The following is a 17865-nucleotide window of genomic DNA, read 5'->3' on the forward strand; positions in this document are numbered from 1 at the left end:
TGAATTATGTTTTTTCTCTCTAGTCGGCGAAGACGAGAAAGCCCATCAGGCATTCACTCCGTGACAAGTAAGGCCATATGGGCTCTAGCTATGCGCATTTAATAACTCATCAAGCCGAAAAAAGTTTTGTAGAAGCAGCGAAAGCAGAACACAGTGAATGCAGGCAAATTACTCTTTTCTTGACTCCGTAGCTTTTGGGTGAATTGAGTGAACTGCAGTATATTTATCAGATTCTTAATTTTATATGGCAAGCAGTGTTAATAAATGCGAATATTTTGTCGCGCGTACAGTTCCCTTCACTATTTAGGGATTTCATGGAGAACCCTAGAATGAGCGCCCTATACACTTTCTATCCATGGGTCTAATTTTTACTGTTTTCTCGAAACAGCTGTCCACTGTTTCTTTACACCCTGTCTTTAAAATTAATTTTATGAAGACTTTGATGCCTTTCCAAAAGCGAAATGCCACTTTCCGATAGCAGCCACAATCGTATATTATTATTTTCCGCATTGAATACTGTTTGCTTGCACTGCAGTGTTGCCGTGTTGCGTAATCAAGTGTTCTCTAATTTATTCGAGGAAAAAATTGGGTTTTGAATAATAATCGCCACTGGAGTCTATAGTAAGATACAAAACAATGACTTGCCATTCTGATAGTGCACACTGACAATTCATTCACCAATCTGTCATATTTTACTTTCAGTACAAAGGAAGCGATATAAATAGAAACCTTTACGAAGACGAGCACCATATGGCAAGTGTCTCCTTGATGCACGACGGCAGCAGCCTCCAAATGGTATGAACACGTAGCGCATTTCTTACTACGAACACCGCTCTTTCTCTCTGCATCGCCTTTTGTAAAAATAATATGTGCGATTTTATTGTGCGATGCATTGTATAGCTCCTAACTGTCGCATACCTATAGCTGTCTCAGCTAAATATACCAACCTTTCAAAAAACAGCGGCTGTCCTAGCCCAGTGAGCCATCTGAGATTTGTCGAGTCGCCTTGCTTTCTATGCAGTATTTTTGTCGTTCTCCAAACTTTAAGAATTATTAAATACTAATTAGCAAAAACCACCGCAGTGACTCAGTGCTTATGGCGCTCGGCTACTGATCCGAACGATCCGGGTTTGATCCCAGCCGTGGCAGATGGTGACGAAATTCTATAGGCCCGTCTACTGTGCGATGTCAGTGCACATTAAACAACCCCTGGCGATCGAAATTTCCGGAGCCCTTCACTCCGGTGTCCCTCATAGTTTGAGTCGCTTTAGGACACTCAACCCTTAGAAGTATAAACCATAAAATTAATTAGTAAAAATTTTAATTACTGCCTCAGAATCCAAGTGTTACCACAGACGTTGTAGAAATCTGTAGGTCGTAATGTAACACAGCTGACTGAAAAGTTTACTCCAAACTACCATGTACGTAAAATAATTCTTTACTGGTCTTATATGATAGCTAGCATAATAAAAAATAAGCTTCCACGCGGCAATGGTGGCGCTTCAAAGTCCCGAGGCGCGCCTCAGAGAACGAAATCCGCTTTTTTCTTGAGTGCCCTTCTCGATGAGCCTTTGCCCACAAACTGGGGCACAGATGTAAGCCAGCAGCCGGTCACGTGATAGCCTTAAAGTCCAATCGAAGTCCAATAAATAAAGCCACATATATTGTACCTCAATTAAAACAGCACTGGTAGCTGTTTTCTCCAGGCGATCTACAACTTTTGTATTGACACTTTTATGCGTTGCATATTGCAATCACTCAGCTCAGCCCTTGGGCGCGGCCGGGCAGCCACCAAACCACGTGACGTGACGTCACGACAGCCGGAGGAAAAGCTGGGCCCCAACTAGCGCGGTCGCGCGCGGCCGCAGCCACCACCTGACTCCCGCTCCTCCCGCTAGGGGCGCTGCGCCGGCGCGTGACGTCACGGAGGAAAAGCTGGGCCCCAACTGGCGCGGTCGCGCGCGGCCGCAGCCACCACCTGACTCCCGCTCCTCCCGCTAGGGGCGCTGCGCTATGATTGACGTCACGGCATACGTATAAAAGAGCTGCGCTCCTTCGCCGGGACAGTCTTACACCCCAGTCATACGGGCATTTAGAGGGCCCTCGAACCGATAGTCTATCGACTCAAAGGCGATCGAGCGCTGCTATACGGGCAGTTTCAATGGCGATCGAGTCAATAGCCTATCGAGTCAACGGAGCAGCACGGAACTCCATCGAGATATGCAACGCATTCTTGGCTTAACCAAGCTAAGCCTGGCCATTTTTTTTCTTCCAGACAATAAATTAAAAGTCAGTCTTTTGTAGTTAATGAACTTTGAAGAACGAAAAAATACTGCAGACTAGGCCACACAACCTTGAACAACCCGCAGTTGATTACTCTGGGTTAAGACAATCCGCCTCGTTAGAAAGCTTGGTTATATTTAGCTGGGACACCTGATAAACTATTCGAAGGACGGCCGCACTCCAAAACAAATGCCGAAAACATTATTTTATCACATATCGGCACATACCGCTTGAACGCTGTCATGAGATTCTTTTAGTTCGCTAGTCTTGTGGGTCCACTGGAAAAGGTTCAGGAGTTACGGCTCATGACGTCTTTCGTGCGCCTGATCGCGTGTGTGATGTCCTTTACCTTCAGGGACATACATTACTTAGGCATAAGCGTACACTCTTGACCAAAAGTCTCGAGGCCTCAAGGTTCTGGGTGGCGCTCGGCAGTAGAGCACTTGCAATGCCGCAGGAGTTAGAGGGACGGTTACCTGAGGAATCCAGAGCTTCGGAGCTTTAAGGGTGGCATACAATGGAGTGCTGCTGTACAGTGTCCAAGAGCGAACCCTTTTCCCTGCAATTCTTTGACGGATACGGTACACCCCTATGACAGCGAAATGTCTGGACTGCGTGGTGGTTTTGCGAAGCTATCGCTTCGAAAAAGAAGCGATGAGGCACGGGAGAGTGAAGAACACGGATTACCTAGCGTCCCTCAACATCGATGTCGATGGGCATGACACACAGAACCGACAGGGCCAAGACGAATGAACGGAATCGATGCGGTCCTGTGATTAAGGTTGACTCATTTTCGACCCGTTTGTACATGACCTACAGAACTCGGCAATACTCATGTACGGGGTGCTTACGTAATTCCCGGGTCTTTCAGTATTTTTGGTTTTGTTTGGTTTGGTTTATGGGGGTTTAACGTCCCAAAGCGGCTCAGGCTATGAGAGACGCCGTAGTGAAGGACTCCGGAAATTTAGGCCACCTGGGGTTCTTAAACGTGCACTGACACCGCACATCACACGGGCCTCTAGAATTTTGCCTCCATCGAAATTTGACCACCACAGCCGGGATCGAACCCGCATCTTTCGTGTCAGCAGCCGAGCGCCATAGCCACTGAGCCACCGCGGTGGTTTTTCAGCATTTTTGAAGATCATGAACTTTACTCCGAAGTTTGGTTCGTTGCAAAAGCAGCCGCAGGGTGCGCCACGGCCTACAAAGGAGCAGCGAGCATTACTTTTTTCCGGTAGAGTATGGTGTACTTGTTGCATAAAAAAACTTGCTTCGGCTCATGCTATTGTTTTATCATTTAATAATTAAGTGAAATAGAAGCGAACGCCGTCTCCGTTAACACTTCGGTTGGCGTGGCCTGCTTGACGCTTATAATAAGCAATGAGTGTTGTGAGCTGTGCCAACGGCTGACTTCTTGTTAGTGATCGTCTGGCTGCTGCTACGACACCTGTGATGCTTTCTTCTAAAGTAGAAACACGGGTTAAACGTGCCGAATGCTCATTATTCTGCAACATCCATGTGACGATAAGGCAAAGGTCACGTTTGCAGACGGCACTCATTCGATTCGTGCTGCGCACGTGTCTGTCGCATGGCTGCAAAGGTGCTTTATTGTTCTGCACATTGAGTACTAGCCGACGTGTGCTCTTAACCCAACCTTTATTGCGTGACTAAGCGCATCTGCGACTACGGGGGACGAATGCCCCAAAACGTCGTGCTACCTGGTGACAAGTTCGGCACTACGGCGTTCACCTTTCAGCAGCACGACGATTTCAATTTTCCTCGGGATGGATGTGCGCCATGGTGCTCTCACGTTTTCAACTTTTGAGCCTATAAATGGTACAGTTCGGCTGGCATATCACTAAAACTTTGCCGGTAGGGTGTCGTTATATATTCGGTGACACTAACGGCGCAACGGCGCTAACTCCCGTGACCCAGATCGACTAAGGCCGTTATGAATAGCGAGGAACATAAGTGCTTATTTGCGCAACTTGACCACCGCCGCCTACGGCGGTGCACACACTCAACGAAAAAAGTGACTTTCAAGCACAGAATCTACAGTCGCGGGCAAAACTAACAGAATCCCATTCCTTATGCAATTGCCCTGAAAAAAGGGGTCCTTTAATGTAATAAACTGAACTTAACTGAACCCCGCCCCCCTTGTGTTCCGAACGTCGCCGCTCTGCATGGGGGCGCCACCTGATGAAGCCTACTGCTGTTGAGGCCCAGTTCGCCAATCTCCATAGCATGACTGCTTCGTGAGGTGGCGCCCTCATCCAAAGCGGCAAGGTTATAAAGATGAAGGAAGGCCTCCTACTGTTCGCCGCTACGGCTGAATGGATATCGTGCCCGGCTGCTGACCCGCAAGACGCAGATTCGATCCCGCCCGCAGCGGTTGCATTTAGTTTGAGGGGATAAGCACGAGACCCGTGTACTGTGCGATTTAAGTGCACGTTAGGGAATCTCAGTTGTTGAAAATTATCCACAGCTTTCCATTATGGCGTCTCTCATAGACTGGATTGGTTTGGGCCACTGAACCCCATAAAACCAAACCAAAGGCTTACTTTTTCCCACGACTGTACGTTTTAAGCATACATACCACAGATATTGGTCCAGTGTTTGGAAGATGGACATTAAAAATAAAAGTTCGGAAACGAAATACAGGGCAAGAAAGTTGTTTCAGCATAGCAGGTGTTAGTGGCACGACTTTTTGCCGCCACTCGCTTGGCATTTTTCTCGCAAAGTCACCCTCGAGAGTCTAGTTTTTTCAAGAGGGAAAAAATAAAATCGGAATTTTAAAAACAAACAAATTCCTTCCGCCCTGGTTCTAAGTGTAAAGTGATTCCGACCCTCAGAACACTAATTCTGCCTCCCAAGCATGACGCTCACCACATTGCTATTATACATACAAGAAAGCAATTTTCGTCACTGTGCAAGATTATTCATGATCGTCCGCAACATTCAGAAGGCTAAGTAGCCAGCTAGATGACAGTGTTTCTCGCATACCGTACGTTCAGCGAATCGGAAGAGAAGGCGCCAACTCACTTTCGCTGGTAGGGGCATCTCCACTTCACGCTAAGTTCGGCGTCACAAGGTACGCTAAAAAGTCCCCTAGCGTCGGCGCTCCTGTAACCGTAGCGGCATCCCGCCACATACCAAGATGAATGCGTCCTTAACACACAACTCTTGTTTGTTCGCAATAACACATGCATTCACAGATTATGACTGCGCGCAAGGTACAATGCCAAAACATAAATGTCACAGCGCAAAATGCCGCTTTCAACGCAGTTATCTGACCTCCGGCTTCTCCATTCGCGAAACCCTGCTCCTCAGTTATCTCCAGCGCCTCCGTGCGGTCGCTTTGGGCAGCGCACCAAGCTCTTTCATAGGGGTACGGAAAAAATCTACGAGTATTAACTGCTATTGAAAATCCGTACTACCATTGTGCAAAGATTAGAGCTAAGACGGGTCTGCTTCAATTTAACTGAGTGGGGTTCTTGCGGCACGCACCGAATTCGCAACCTTCAAGGGGAAACTGGCCGTGCTCTTCCTTACCTTCAAGAAACTTCGAATCCTGGAAATGCATAACTAGCTTCACAACGTAGCCCAAAGAGATACCACCAAGGCTCTAAACCTCAAGGCATTAAATCTTGCAGAAGAATCGAACAGTAGATTAAGGAAGCTCCTGGGGACTTTTAAGCGATAAAAGCTTTTTCCTGTGAAAATATCTGTAGTAGATTCTTTCAGTTAACTACGTACATTCACATAACTATCACCTCGATTTATTTAACCCAATGGTCAATCTAAGACATAACACTTTCATTTTCGCTTCCGGACGAGGCCAAAGCAGATGCAAAAAAAAAGGTGTGCTCTATACAGGATGCATTTGGAACAAACGTTCTTGATATAACAATGACTGGGATTTTTGAAATTGTACCAAAAGTGAAAAAATACGATGACCTCCAAAATTCATGGCAAATATTGCTGAATGTCCAGGTTTTTACTGGTTGCTTGTTGCTGTAAAGTTGTAAACCCCAGACTTCTAGGCAACAGATTTCGCAGTGCTTCCCTTGTAACATTAAATTTGCCCGTAATAACTAAATTCGAATAATTTTATCTTTTTAAAAATAAACGCGGGCGTGTACAAACTTTGGGAGTTGCGTTTATTCACATTTCATCAAGCCATTTCGGTTGCCTCGAAAAGAGGCTACGTACTACGGACTCCGGTCTTGTTAATGACCCAGTCTTATCTTTAAAGCGACCATTTTTAGAAAGCCAACATCTTACAATACACCTCTTTGTTTAAACTGAATGGGCTCCACCACTGCGAAACAAATTCTTTCGTAGCATTAGTTTGCCCAATGATATTTTCTTTGGAATCGGGTCTCAGTTGCAATAATTTTTTTTTCTTACACCAAAGCACACGAAACTGTATTATTGCTTTTTTCTGCATATAGGAAGGCTTAGTTGGACCCAATAGCAGAATCGCTCCATTGCCAGGAATTGAACGATCAAGCGACGGCCTGGCAGCTCACATGATCTATGAAATTGAGCAGAGGGATGCAGCGAACGCAGCTTTGTCTATGGATATGAACGGTAAGAAAATGGAGGCTGTGCACTTTATTACTTAAATCTTTCTGTAACTCAATGCACAACAAAACAGTATAGATGAGAAATGAGAATGGAAGAGCATATACGCTTGTCAGAAAATATAAGCACTTCAGTAGCTGTTTCTCATAGCCGATACCGCACGCAGTTCTACGATGTCCTGGTAGCGAACTTCAGCTTTAGTTACTTAAAAAAAATAGCGAATCCTCATTAATTGGAACTTCTCCGAAATTTAATTTGCTGTAATCACCACCCTTTTTATCATCGCCGTAGTCACAAGGTCCACAAGGAGGGCAGGATGTTTTCTTTATTTCGAATTAATATTCTGTGGCGCCAGCTCACGCCAACGTATGCCCATGAATTACGTAATCCCATGCGCACACCTTACTCTTTGCCACCGCTGCTGCGTCTGTGCACTTTCGGCATCCCCTCCGTTTCCCTAAGTGACCATCGGTTATCTGTCACAGGCATGCCCAGCTGATGCTCATTTTCGCGCGTTAATGGTAGGTAGAATACCGCAACCTTACTTCCATTTACCACCCAACTCTGTCCTATTTATGTTTGCTAGAGTAACCCCGCACTTTTCAAGTTTGCTTTCCCTCTCCAGTTATCACTGTACTTGCCTCCATAGTCAGAAGCTATACACCAGGAATTAGGTAAAGCAACAGAATCGCAAACTGAACCGCGTTCTCTCAGCGACAAAGCGCATATCATTACCGGTAGTTTCTGCGACGTTTTGAATTCAAACTGACGGCGCAGACACCTTCGATACTTCGTCCAGTAGGTCGCTTCGGTCGGGTATAAAAAATCACCGCGATGGAAGTCAGATTATTGGCACAAATATTATAGTCTGAGTCATGGATGGTAAAGCTTTTAAATGCTTTCCTTTACCTTTGCGCACAAAAGCTTCACCGCTGCAAAATAGACAGTGTACTCTCAAAGTCGACACTCCTAGAAGCCGCTTGTAGAAAGGTAGTTGTCTCAGCTTTGTTGTTGTTGTTGTTGTTGTTGTTGTTGTTGTTGTTGTTGTTGTTGTTGTTGTTGTTGTTGTTGTTGTTGTTGTTGTTGTTGTTGTTGTTGTTGTTGTTGTTGTTGTTGTTGTTGTTGTTGTTGTTGTTGTTGTTGTTGTTGTTGTTGTTGTTGTTGTTGTTGTTGTTGTTGTTGTTGTTGTTGTTGTTGTTGTTGTTGTTGTTGTTGTTGTTGTTGTTGTTGTTGTTGTTGTTGTCCTCATACATTAGCACATGCCCGCACAAGGGGATCTGACAAGAACTGGGGGAAACAAAGAGTTTTTCGGATGAATTTTTTCATGGACGAAAATAAAATGAATCTTGAGGAAGAGAGAAGTAAATAAAAAGAAGAAACACAGAACTAAAACAGGAAATGCATAACGTATGCAGAAACAGAACAAAAAAAAGCGGAGCAGGTTATGAATTACATAGCAGGGGAGTAGGATAAGACAAAAAAAGAAGCAGCAGAACAAGGAAGACGCGACTATGCGCGCGCTCATGTGTTGCGAGAAGTGGCTCACAGTCAGCTCTGGTATGAACACAATTTCGTTGCATCATGCATGGTATCATGGTTGCGTTGTTCATTCTTCGAACTAACTAGCTTATCACTCACCTTACTCTTTGCGTAAAAGGCAGCAATTTTTTCACCTTCACTAGGGAAACATGTATGAGGAAAGGAAATCACTGAAGCAATACAAACTTCGGCGTAAGAAATCTACAGTTGTTTGCGCCCTCAGTCTTTGCATTCTCATATGTGGAAAGCAGCGGAAGCGATGATTAAGCATAGAGTCCACTTAAAAGGACGGCTTCATGATCAGCCATGTACCAAGAGCAAGGTAACGCTGGCGGGAGCGTTGAAGATGCCGAAGAAGGCATGAATGTCTTCAGAAACGATTAGAACTTCAGTTGGCCATCGCCCAAAACAACGGAGCTAAAACTGTCCCAAATTATTACTTTTTTTTTTGGGGGGGGGGGGGGTTGGGGAGGAGGAATCAGTGATTGTACCAACACAAGCTTTTTTTGTACGCGCATTATAGAATCGGACAGGCGAATTGCTGCAAGGTACGATGGCAATTCGAGAAGAATGCCGGACAGTGTTACCATCGAGGTCTTCATTGTAGCAGACAGCGCCCACCAGCGTCATTTTACACGGAGAGAACTCCTTCTAAGTTACCTCTGCGTGTTACTAAATGCGGTAAGCTCATGTTTTAAAACGTACATTCTGCCGCATGCCTCCGGTAGTTACACTGGAAATTTTGTTTCTTCAAATAGAAAATTAGTGAAATAAGACAACAAAAACCAGAGTCATCATCCACCTTCTCAATCTTTAGCACAATATTTGAAAAAAGATAGCACCATACTTTGAGCGAAATACTTTAATATATGAAATGAAGTGTAAACATCAGCGTCAGGAATCTCTTGGAGGGTTAATTGCCTATGAAAATAACAATACAGTACATGCATGTTAAGGCCTGGATTGCCTATTATATTCAACATCAGGAATAAACGCTATCATTGTATAGGTCTAACAAGTAGTTCTAGTCACCAATTCCTCAAAGCGAGGTCGCTTGAAAAATTACCAGCAGTTCTCTTGCTGACAAAGTGATCTGGGGAAATCCAGGAATATACACTGTTAATATAGGCTCAACAGTATAACGCAAAATTCATCTGGAAAAATTCAGGACTATACACTGTTAATATAGGCTCCACCGTATAACTCCACGCCCTGGACTCTTCATTTATCTTCTGTACAACCTGGAGTCAGTGCCATGAGAATAAAGAAGCCACTAAAAATAAATCCATCTATAAGTAAAATCGCTTATTTTCACCAAGAAAAAATACATGATGAAGAAGGCGGGCAGGAGAAAAAGCTCCACAGTAGCAGCTTGACAAGGTTCCAACTACCCAGAGAACAATGACAGGATTTCAATTGTTTGAATTTGCACTCTAAATTGGGCACAGGACAGAAAATACCACCGGAAATCGGCATGTCAGCAACAAATCACAATAAAAGCCATGTCTATAGATAGAGACTGCTTTTGTTTTCATTGTTTTGATGTGAGTTTTAGCAACCTTAAACATTGGGTGTTATTAAGCTTGAAATAATTTTCAGGGACAGTGACACATATCACAATACACCAATTAATAAAGAGAATAATAACAATAATTTTCCCTTATCCTGGTGCTCGGCTTATCTTAGGTGAAATGCTAGGAAAAGTCGTCTCTGACACACCTTGTTTAGAGGGAAAATTCTATGTGTCATGACGCTCTGTGCTCATATCTGTCCTTGGGCAAATATTATTCATTATCATAATTATCACTAACAATAATGATTATCAGTGAAGTTCAATACCAGTCAGAACTCTGATCAATTGAATTCATTGAGGGAACAGTTCATATTTTGCTGCTGCATTCCATATTCAGCAAGGTATCCTTGACCGATTCTCTGTCTTCTTGCAGAAAAGTTTGCTTGGAGAATCATATTGAGACAATGATAATAACGCAATGCAGTTTCAACAGTGAAACTATCTTTTCAGGTCAATCTAAGGTTCCGATCAATGACAACGCCAAAGGTGACTCTAATGCTCACTGGCTTTCAACAGAGTTGGGTAAATGTGTCCTCCTTTATCTCAATTCATCACAAAACGCTTTCGGTTGTCAGTGCAGACCATATATGTTCTTTTTATTTAGACGGAGCCCTATTGGCGTGGGCAAGGGAAGTATATGCACGACACGTCAACACTTAAGGCATTCAAAGAATACGCTGGCGGAAAGTGGCGATCGTTTCATTCGCCTGATATCATATTTCTGCTCACAGGGTAATGTGAACATTTTTCTTGTGTTGCACAGTTCAGTTCTCATACTGCATTTTCTGAATAGAGAGAACGACTTAACCGTTAATTTTTGCCCTGCAGACGCGATGTGTATTCCCAGAGTAATGGTGACAAAACCACCGGTGAGTCATCAACATTCCTCACTCTATAGGGCTGTGTTTTATAACCCTTGCCCGAACGTTTTCGTTTTTTTATTACTTCCTTGATATTTTCATTAAATACATTATTTCAATGTGAAATCTGCAAATGCATCTTAAGTGAATTTCGGTTACACTCTGTGTTTGTTTCATTGCTAATAGTGTTCAGTCTTCCTGCTGTCAAAAGTCTTTACTTTGTCACCGACTCATTTAGACTATTCGCTTCGCACACAATGACGCAACTATCATCATCATGAGCCAATTTGTATATTATCCTTAAACGGCGATAGGCACTCCCAGTAATTGCTCTGTAAGTAGGTGCTTTCGATTGCATTGAACTTGCCAGTGCTTGGTAGGACTCAATGCTTGCCAATGACTCAAGGTAGGACATCGTTGTTCTCATAACCAATTCCCATTTCTAAATATTTGTCATAATAATAGTCAACTGACTAAGTCTCTTTGCCTCACGTGCCCCACTAAGTCCAGGGCTCTCTATGTCCATTTCATTAAATGTCAACTTCCGCAGCAATCACAAACAATGCAACTTAAAAATATGTGGTGCTCTGAGAACCTATCAACACAAAGGACATTCCCCCGTCACCCGGCTTATCTGTTGCACTAGCTCATCAACTCAACACGGTAAAAAAATAAATCGAGTTTATCTTTTCATGATGCATTAAAGCACATAGAATGATATAACAAAATGCGCTTGCGCGGTTTATAGATGCGCTTCGGAAGTATCATCTGCAGAGGAAGGGTTGACATTTTTTTCTAATTTTATTGGTAAGAGCGTTAACAACACCTTCCAAAATTGATTGCAAGATAAGATTTCCAACATCTCGCAAAATGTCATATAAATTCCTAGTTATGATTCATTTGATAGCTGGCACTGCTAAGTTTTCCTTTGTAAAGCCCAAAATTGGACACATTAAAATGAGACTTTTATCAATATATTATCTACTTCATTTTTAGGATTGGCCTACGTTGGAGGTTTGTGCAATGCCTTCCTTGTCGGCCTTGGCGAGGACGATGCAAGATACTACAGTGGAGTCCACACTGTTGCTCATGAGATCGGCCACCTGTAAGACATTTACAACATAACTAAACCCGCGGCATCTATATACATGGCGTATCACAGTCAAAATGCTGCAGGGTGCAAAAAAAAATGAATACCACAGAAGATTAAAGTAACATATTATTGCCCACGGCACAAGCTGCATTTTATTTTCCTTTACAATTGCGGAAGTGATTGCTTCAGGGTCAATAGTAACTTCCTGGGCATAACATGTCCAGCTTTTAAATAGGGCAGTTATGCAGCCCACATGGCAATAGATATGGCACTAGGTCAGGAATGACGCCTTCACAAAAAACTTCCTATCCATAATGAGTCTCACCAACCAAAGCGGAACACCTTAATATACTCTGACTGCGCAAGCTGACGTCCAATGTGCTGGAAAATCGTGGACATTTAAAAGAAAGATTCCGCCCCTGTCTGGAAGACGTTGAAGCAACGAGCGTTAGCTTCCGCTATCTTGCATTAATTACTGATGTCATCAATTATTTACCATGATTTGCAGGCATCTTATATTTATGTCATGTCAGCAATCAATCACCATTTGGGTACATCAGTGATGTCAAGAATCAGTCACCAATTCGATATATTAATGACGTCACCAATTAATCACCAATTGGTTTGCTATGTCGATTTACTATGGGGGCCGCCATCTTGAATTCCTCGGACAGAAAATTTCACGCCGAAGGGAGGTGGTAGCAGACCACAAGGAATCGAGGAACGTGATGAGTAAGCACTCACGCTCTTAAAAAAGACCAATTAAGTGACCGTCGATGCATGACAGTCTTCGAGAACGCGTGTTCGCGCGGCTTCAGGTTTGAGTTGTATATTGCTGAGAGCTAACCTAAAAGCACAATGCCGGCATTATTTAAATGACTGCAGAGGTTGCTGCTTCTGAACGAGATCGACTCTGTCATTGCAACTTCACGCGAATTGAAGATGGAGCTTTCCCAAATTAAGGCCTCCTAGTGCATCAAGCTATCATAGGATATAAGTTTTGTTTCCCTCTTATGAAGTGCCTGCCTTGTTCTCTTAATTGCAATCACGAAAAATATGCCCACCTCACCCATGCAACGTCGGACGCAGCTGTGTACAAAATTATCGCAGACCTCTGTTCTTGGACAAGACGTTAAGATAGACTTCTTCAGGCGACATTTTTCTTTTACGGCCTGCCAACGCCGTCATTTCTTCTTTAAATCTATACATACTGAAAAGAAATTATTCAAGAAAAACTAGTGGAGTATTTCTCTTTGTGTACCGAATCTCTAGCCTTTGTTATCGCTGAAGTAGCTTTCACCGAGCACCCAGCCACATCAGATGGCCCTGGAAGCGGCATTGCATCTCGTCCGCTCTTAGACATGCGAAAGCCTTTATGCGCTTAAGTTTACCGACCATGCTATCCAATCAAAGCGAAGCTACTTCCTCACGACCGCAAGCTCCCATCTTTCCATAGTCAGCTTTTCAAAAAAACCGTAGCTGTGGCACATCGTAGCGTTAATTACATTATAAAATTTACGCATCAAGGTCTGGCCATGAAAAAGAGAAACAATACGTGATGTACACTCAGGCGAGGGGAGCTTCTCTCGCGTTATAAACTCGGGGAAAGATCATCAAGCAAGACCAATTTTGAAATCTTTAAGAAAGAAGTTTCCATTTCTGTGCGAAATAGGACATGGCCGTCCCGAAAATCTCTCCTCTTACTCTGTCTATATTGTTGTAACGAAAAGTATCGAACTCAAACCAATCTCACTCTCTTGTCATGTTCAAAACAACCCTGTATCTGGCTTCTGCTCAACCCTGTCGCGTGACCTAGTTCCATGTCTCTTGGTTATCATGCCTCATGAAAAAAACTCAATATTTGCACAACGACAAGAGCCTAGTTTCTTCTGCCGAGCTCATAAAAAAAAACCGAGCGTCCGCAAAACGTGCTGCTTTCTTTTAGACGCCCTCCATTGCCGGTAAAAGCAAGACAATGAAGCTGGCCTCGGCAAATGATGTTGCCCTTACGTCTGTATAGGCATACTCATGCCTCCCATATACATGCTTTGTAGACATGCTCATGCATCCACAGTAGCATTCCTTTCTACGGTAATGGAAATGAGTTTTCTATTGACAAATAGCAACTTCGACGAAATTAAGCTTAAGGCACCGCTAAGACTACGAATACTGGCCGCAGTAGCGTTCTCTTCGTGGTTGCTTGACGAACGGCGTCCACACTGCCATGTGTGTGGGACACATTGCCAAAAGTTAAAAAGAAAAAAGGAAATTCAACCATTGCCCATGCGACAGGTGACTTTCTTCCCCACCTCCTCGGAGTGCCTGGGGCACTGCGGCAGCGGGCCTCAGGCAGGCCCAAAAAGAAACCAGAACACTTTGCATTTTTGTTATTACCCGCAATCTGTTCTTTCTTCGGTACTGTCTTCGCATTTACGATAGTGAACTACGTATATTTCCCGAAGTATTACCGCGCTCATAAAACGATTGGTTTAATAACCCGACAGTGAACTGTAAGCAGTCCGCGGCGTAAAGATCGGGACCTTGTGCGTTACAAGATTGCAGCCAACTGTGTTGAAGCAACCCGCTATCAAAAAAGACGACGGTGCTGGTTCGCGGTGCAAATGGCGCATTTGCATGATATCTGAAGTTGTGTTTTTTAGTGACCTTGTTTTCTTTTGCGCGACATCATACATGTTTCCCAATGCAGAAAACTGTCCGAAAACCCCGGTAGTCATCGGCTTTATAGAAAAATCTGCTACGTGAGCGAAAACCCTCTTTGCTTGATTTGGCACCGTCGGGATGGCATGCGGCCGTCATCCGAAAACCCCGGCGACCTGATCTTCACTGCTGCCCCAACAGATGGCGAGCCAGCAGCATAAAGTCTTGGTGTGCTTTCTGAATGTTGAAAATGTGAATTGTGGTAACTGTGTTGCGATACTTTGTATAATTCTGTAATTGTGAACAGGAAATAGTGCCCGCGTCTGTGTTCACTATTGATATCGCGTCTTACCCCTAAAGGCGTGGCTTTTGTGTTTCCTCAATTTTTGTTAATTTTTGTTCTCATCCATTGGTCGCAACTCTCATTGGTGTAGTTAGGCCTAGATGGCGTCAGAAATTAAGTGCCACTTTCTTGCTGAAACGCGCCCGAAGAAATGCCGAACTGCTGAACCATTGTCAAAGCCAGTGAATGGCACAAGACGAATTATTTGTTCGACATGCCTCATGAGGTTCATTACTGCTGCCTCCGCATCAGACAAGTAATCCTGCCATGCATACGCTAGCAACTACTTGCATAAGTAGGGACAACTTTTTTTGGCAAAACAGCGGAGGCCAGGGAGCCGAAACACATCCTTTTTCTTACGCGGTTGAACAGAGTCGCAGCTTACAGTCGTTAGTTTTCTCTTTAAATATGGTGTATCCTAAATTTTGTTATATCAGGCAAACTTCTAATAAAACAGCTTACTTTCAAAGCTCGTTAATCATGGGATAGGTTTTTTTTTTATTTTACAGAATTTTCTGAGCGCGTCTGGTTAAAAGAAGCGTCTATTGAAGGCGCCAGCTATACATGAGCGACAGAGTAAAGCTAGCGCGAATAGTCCAAGGCACACGGCGACTAGGAGCAGCGTCGTGCGGCCTTACTATTTGGCCGAAAGTCGCGGTAACGGATTGTCCGTACCGGTAGCCATCCGTTAATTCTTAAGACAACCTGCTGCCGATATTACCGAAGGATCATTACTGCGGCCCCACCGCATTTAATGTGGCTGAGCGCGGCGCCTGCCGTGACCGACCTTGCCTGTGAAGCGGTCGTTTGTTTTGCAGTCTCGAATGACGCCAGGACGAAGTGAAATGAAAGCAAAATGAAAGTTTGCAAAATGCACCTCGTGCACACAACTTCCTCACGCAACTAAATGAATCACTTCGTTTTGCGCTATAGAAGGGCTTTCAGTCATTTATTAGGCTCAACGGTGCCGAACCGGACAAGACACTAAAGTGTACTCTGCTTCTCATCTCGTTTCGAAGGTTGGGCGCCACTCATGACGGGGATGGGCCTGAACGGAATATCCCCAATCATCCCACCGCCAGATACTGCTCTTTCTACCACGGATACCTCATGAGTTATGTAAATAAGGGACCCCAGCACCACTTCTTTTCAAAGTGCAGCTTGCGTCAGATGCGTTTTGTAATTAGGTAAGCGAAATTTATAGCGCGTAGGTTGCTATTAATCGTATAATTCTAGTGAACTGTTTCTGCATTGCTCTAAGAACTATCCCCCGTAAAATACTGTGTTTATGGCACGAGCTTGGGCAATAGCAGGTTAGCTGCCTAGACATCTGAGCTTTTCCAAACAAATTCAGAGACTTGACCAACATGCTAGAAACCGAAACCTCGCTGTGGGAAGTATCAACAATCAGCGATTTGATTCCCGGTTGTGGGAGCTGCTATTACTACCGGTAATCCCAAATTCAGTTTGGATGATGGTGTTTCTTGGCTCAGTAGATAGCGCTCACATGTAGTAGTGAGGGAATCTGCGCGCCTAGCAACATAAATTTAAACTGGCGGCGGTTAGATCAGAGCCGTCTTAGAGAGACGGAGATTAGAGAGAGAGAATCCACTTTATTGACAAGCTGGCCTTGATAGTTGCTTGACGATCCGATGGGTGGAGTCCTCATTCCAGAACTCCAGTGGCCTGAGCTCCTTCATGAACCTGGTAGATTAGCTTTAGCCAATCTTCTAAGGATGCGCTTGTCAGTTGTGCCTCAAACTGCTCTTAAGACGTATCTGTCGTGTTTACGGGATCATGCTTGCCCATGTACCTTAGACAGAGAAGAAAGGTACAGATCTAGTGTGCGCTAGTGTGCGCTGGTACTGAGAATGAGATTTCGCAGTAGGCGCAGGTTTGAGGCTCTCACTCACCAGCAAGGATGCAACTATCTGTGGCGCAAAATAATTTCAGGATAACAGCCTCACACGGATTCCAACAAATATGCGGCGGAATGCCCCTCTATGAGTACAATTACGAATGCATAAGGCATTAAAAATGATTTGAAAGTAAACATCATCAACGAAAGTCCGCCTCGTTGGGTTCTTGCAATAGTTGAGAAAACTCACGCTAATCAATATTTTCTTTTTGCCCAACATATCGAGACCACAGATGAACGATGTGCGCAAAGCACTCGACGAAGATTTTGAGGTATCAGGGCCAACTCGATCCCTTCTTCAGGGCTGACTAAAATGTGTGCCAGCAGCAGAGGGTTGCTGCCTTCTCTCTCCCTTTGTTAGCACGTGGCGCAGTCAACTAATGTACGCTGAGGGGAGCGTTCCTGTAATCCTAATCATCGGTCGTTTACACAAATTACATACCTCAAGTGCCCGGCTTCATACATCGGCGAAACATAAAACCTCCACCAAAGAAGAAGGCAACACAAAATTGACATCCGGCTAATGAATTCAGAAGCCAATCACCTCGTCAAACACTGCGAGCACGATAACCACCGGATAGCCTTCGTGGAGGTGATCGTCTTGGCTGTGGAACCAAACCTGTTCAAGAGGCGACATGTGGAGGGTGGCACATCCGGCCCACAAAGGAGGCGATGAATATGACTCCAGGAACGCTTCCCTCCGCGTATGCTGGTGGACTGCGTCACGTGCTAACAAAGGGAGAGCGAATGCAGCAACACGCTGCTGCTGCTGCTGGCACACTTTAGTCACCCCTGAAGAAGAGACCGAGTTGGTCCCGAAACGTTGGGTAAAGTTAAAAATATTGGTGTCAGTTTTCTCGGAACTGTTCTCCAACCGAGTACTCAACACGCAGAGGTTCCTATTTACTTTTCTAGCAATAAAAAACGAGCCTGAAAAGCTAATGATACCGCTTCTCAAAGGCCTTCAGCATTCTACTAAACAGACACCTACAACTTTCAGTTGATATGTTT

At 44.3% G+C, this 17865-nt stretch overlaps 1 protein-coding gene across 3 annotated transcripts in view; it reads left to right on the forward strand.

The window, feature by feature from the left end:
- LOC144105562 (venom metalloproteinase antarease-like TtrivMP_A) overlaps positions 1–17865 on the forward strand; it is a 37869-nt gene that overhangs the window by 14883 nt on the left and 5121 nt on the right. Inside the window, exons 3-10 of one of the 3 annotated variants that reach the window (XM_077638680.1) lie at positions 703–795; positions 6738–6876; positions 8933–9090; positions 10433–10504; positions 10587–10714; positions 10811–10851; positions 11839–11947; positions 15956–16123. In XM_077638680.1, coding sequence (XP_077494806.1) covers positions 703–795; positions 6738–6876; positions 8933–9090; positions 10433–10504; positions 10587–10714; positions 10811–10851; positions 11839–11947; positions 15956–16123 — 908 coding nt within the window. The remainder of the gene's footprint in view (positions 1–702; positions 796–6737; positions 6877–8932; positions 9091–10432; positions 10505–10586; positions 10715–10810; positions 10852–11838; positions 11948–15955; positions 16124–17865) is intronic. The other 2 variants (XM_077638682.1, XM_077638683.1) reach the window with 2 other exon arrangements.

The sequence above is a fragment of the Amblyomma americanum genome, chromosome 9, assembly GCF_052857255.1.
Source record: "Amblyomma americanum isolate KBUSLIRL-KWMA chromosome 9, ASM5285725v1, whole genome shotgun sequence".
Classification (NCBI taxonomy): domain Eukaryota; kingdom Metazoa; phylum Arthropoda; class Arachnida; order Ixodida; family Ixodidae; genus Amblyomma; species Amblyomma americanum.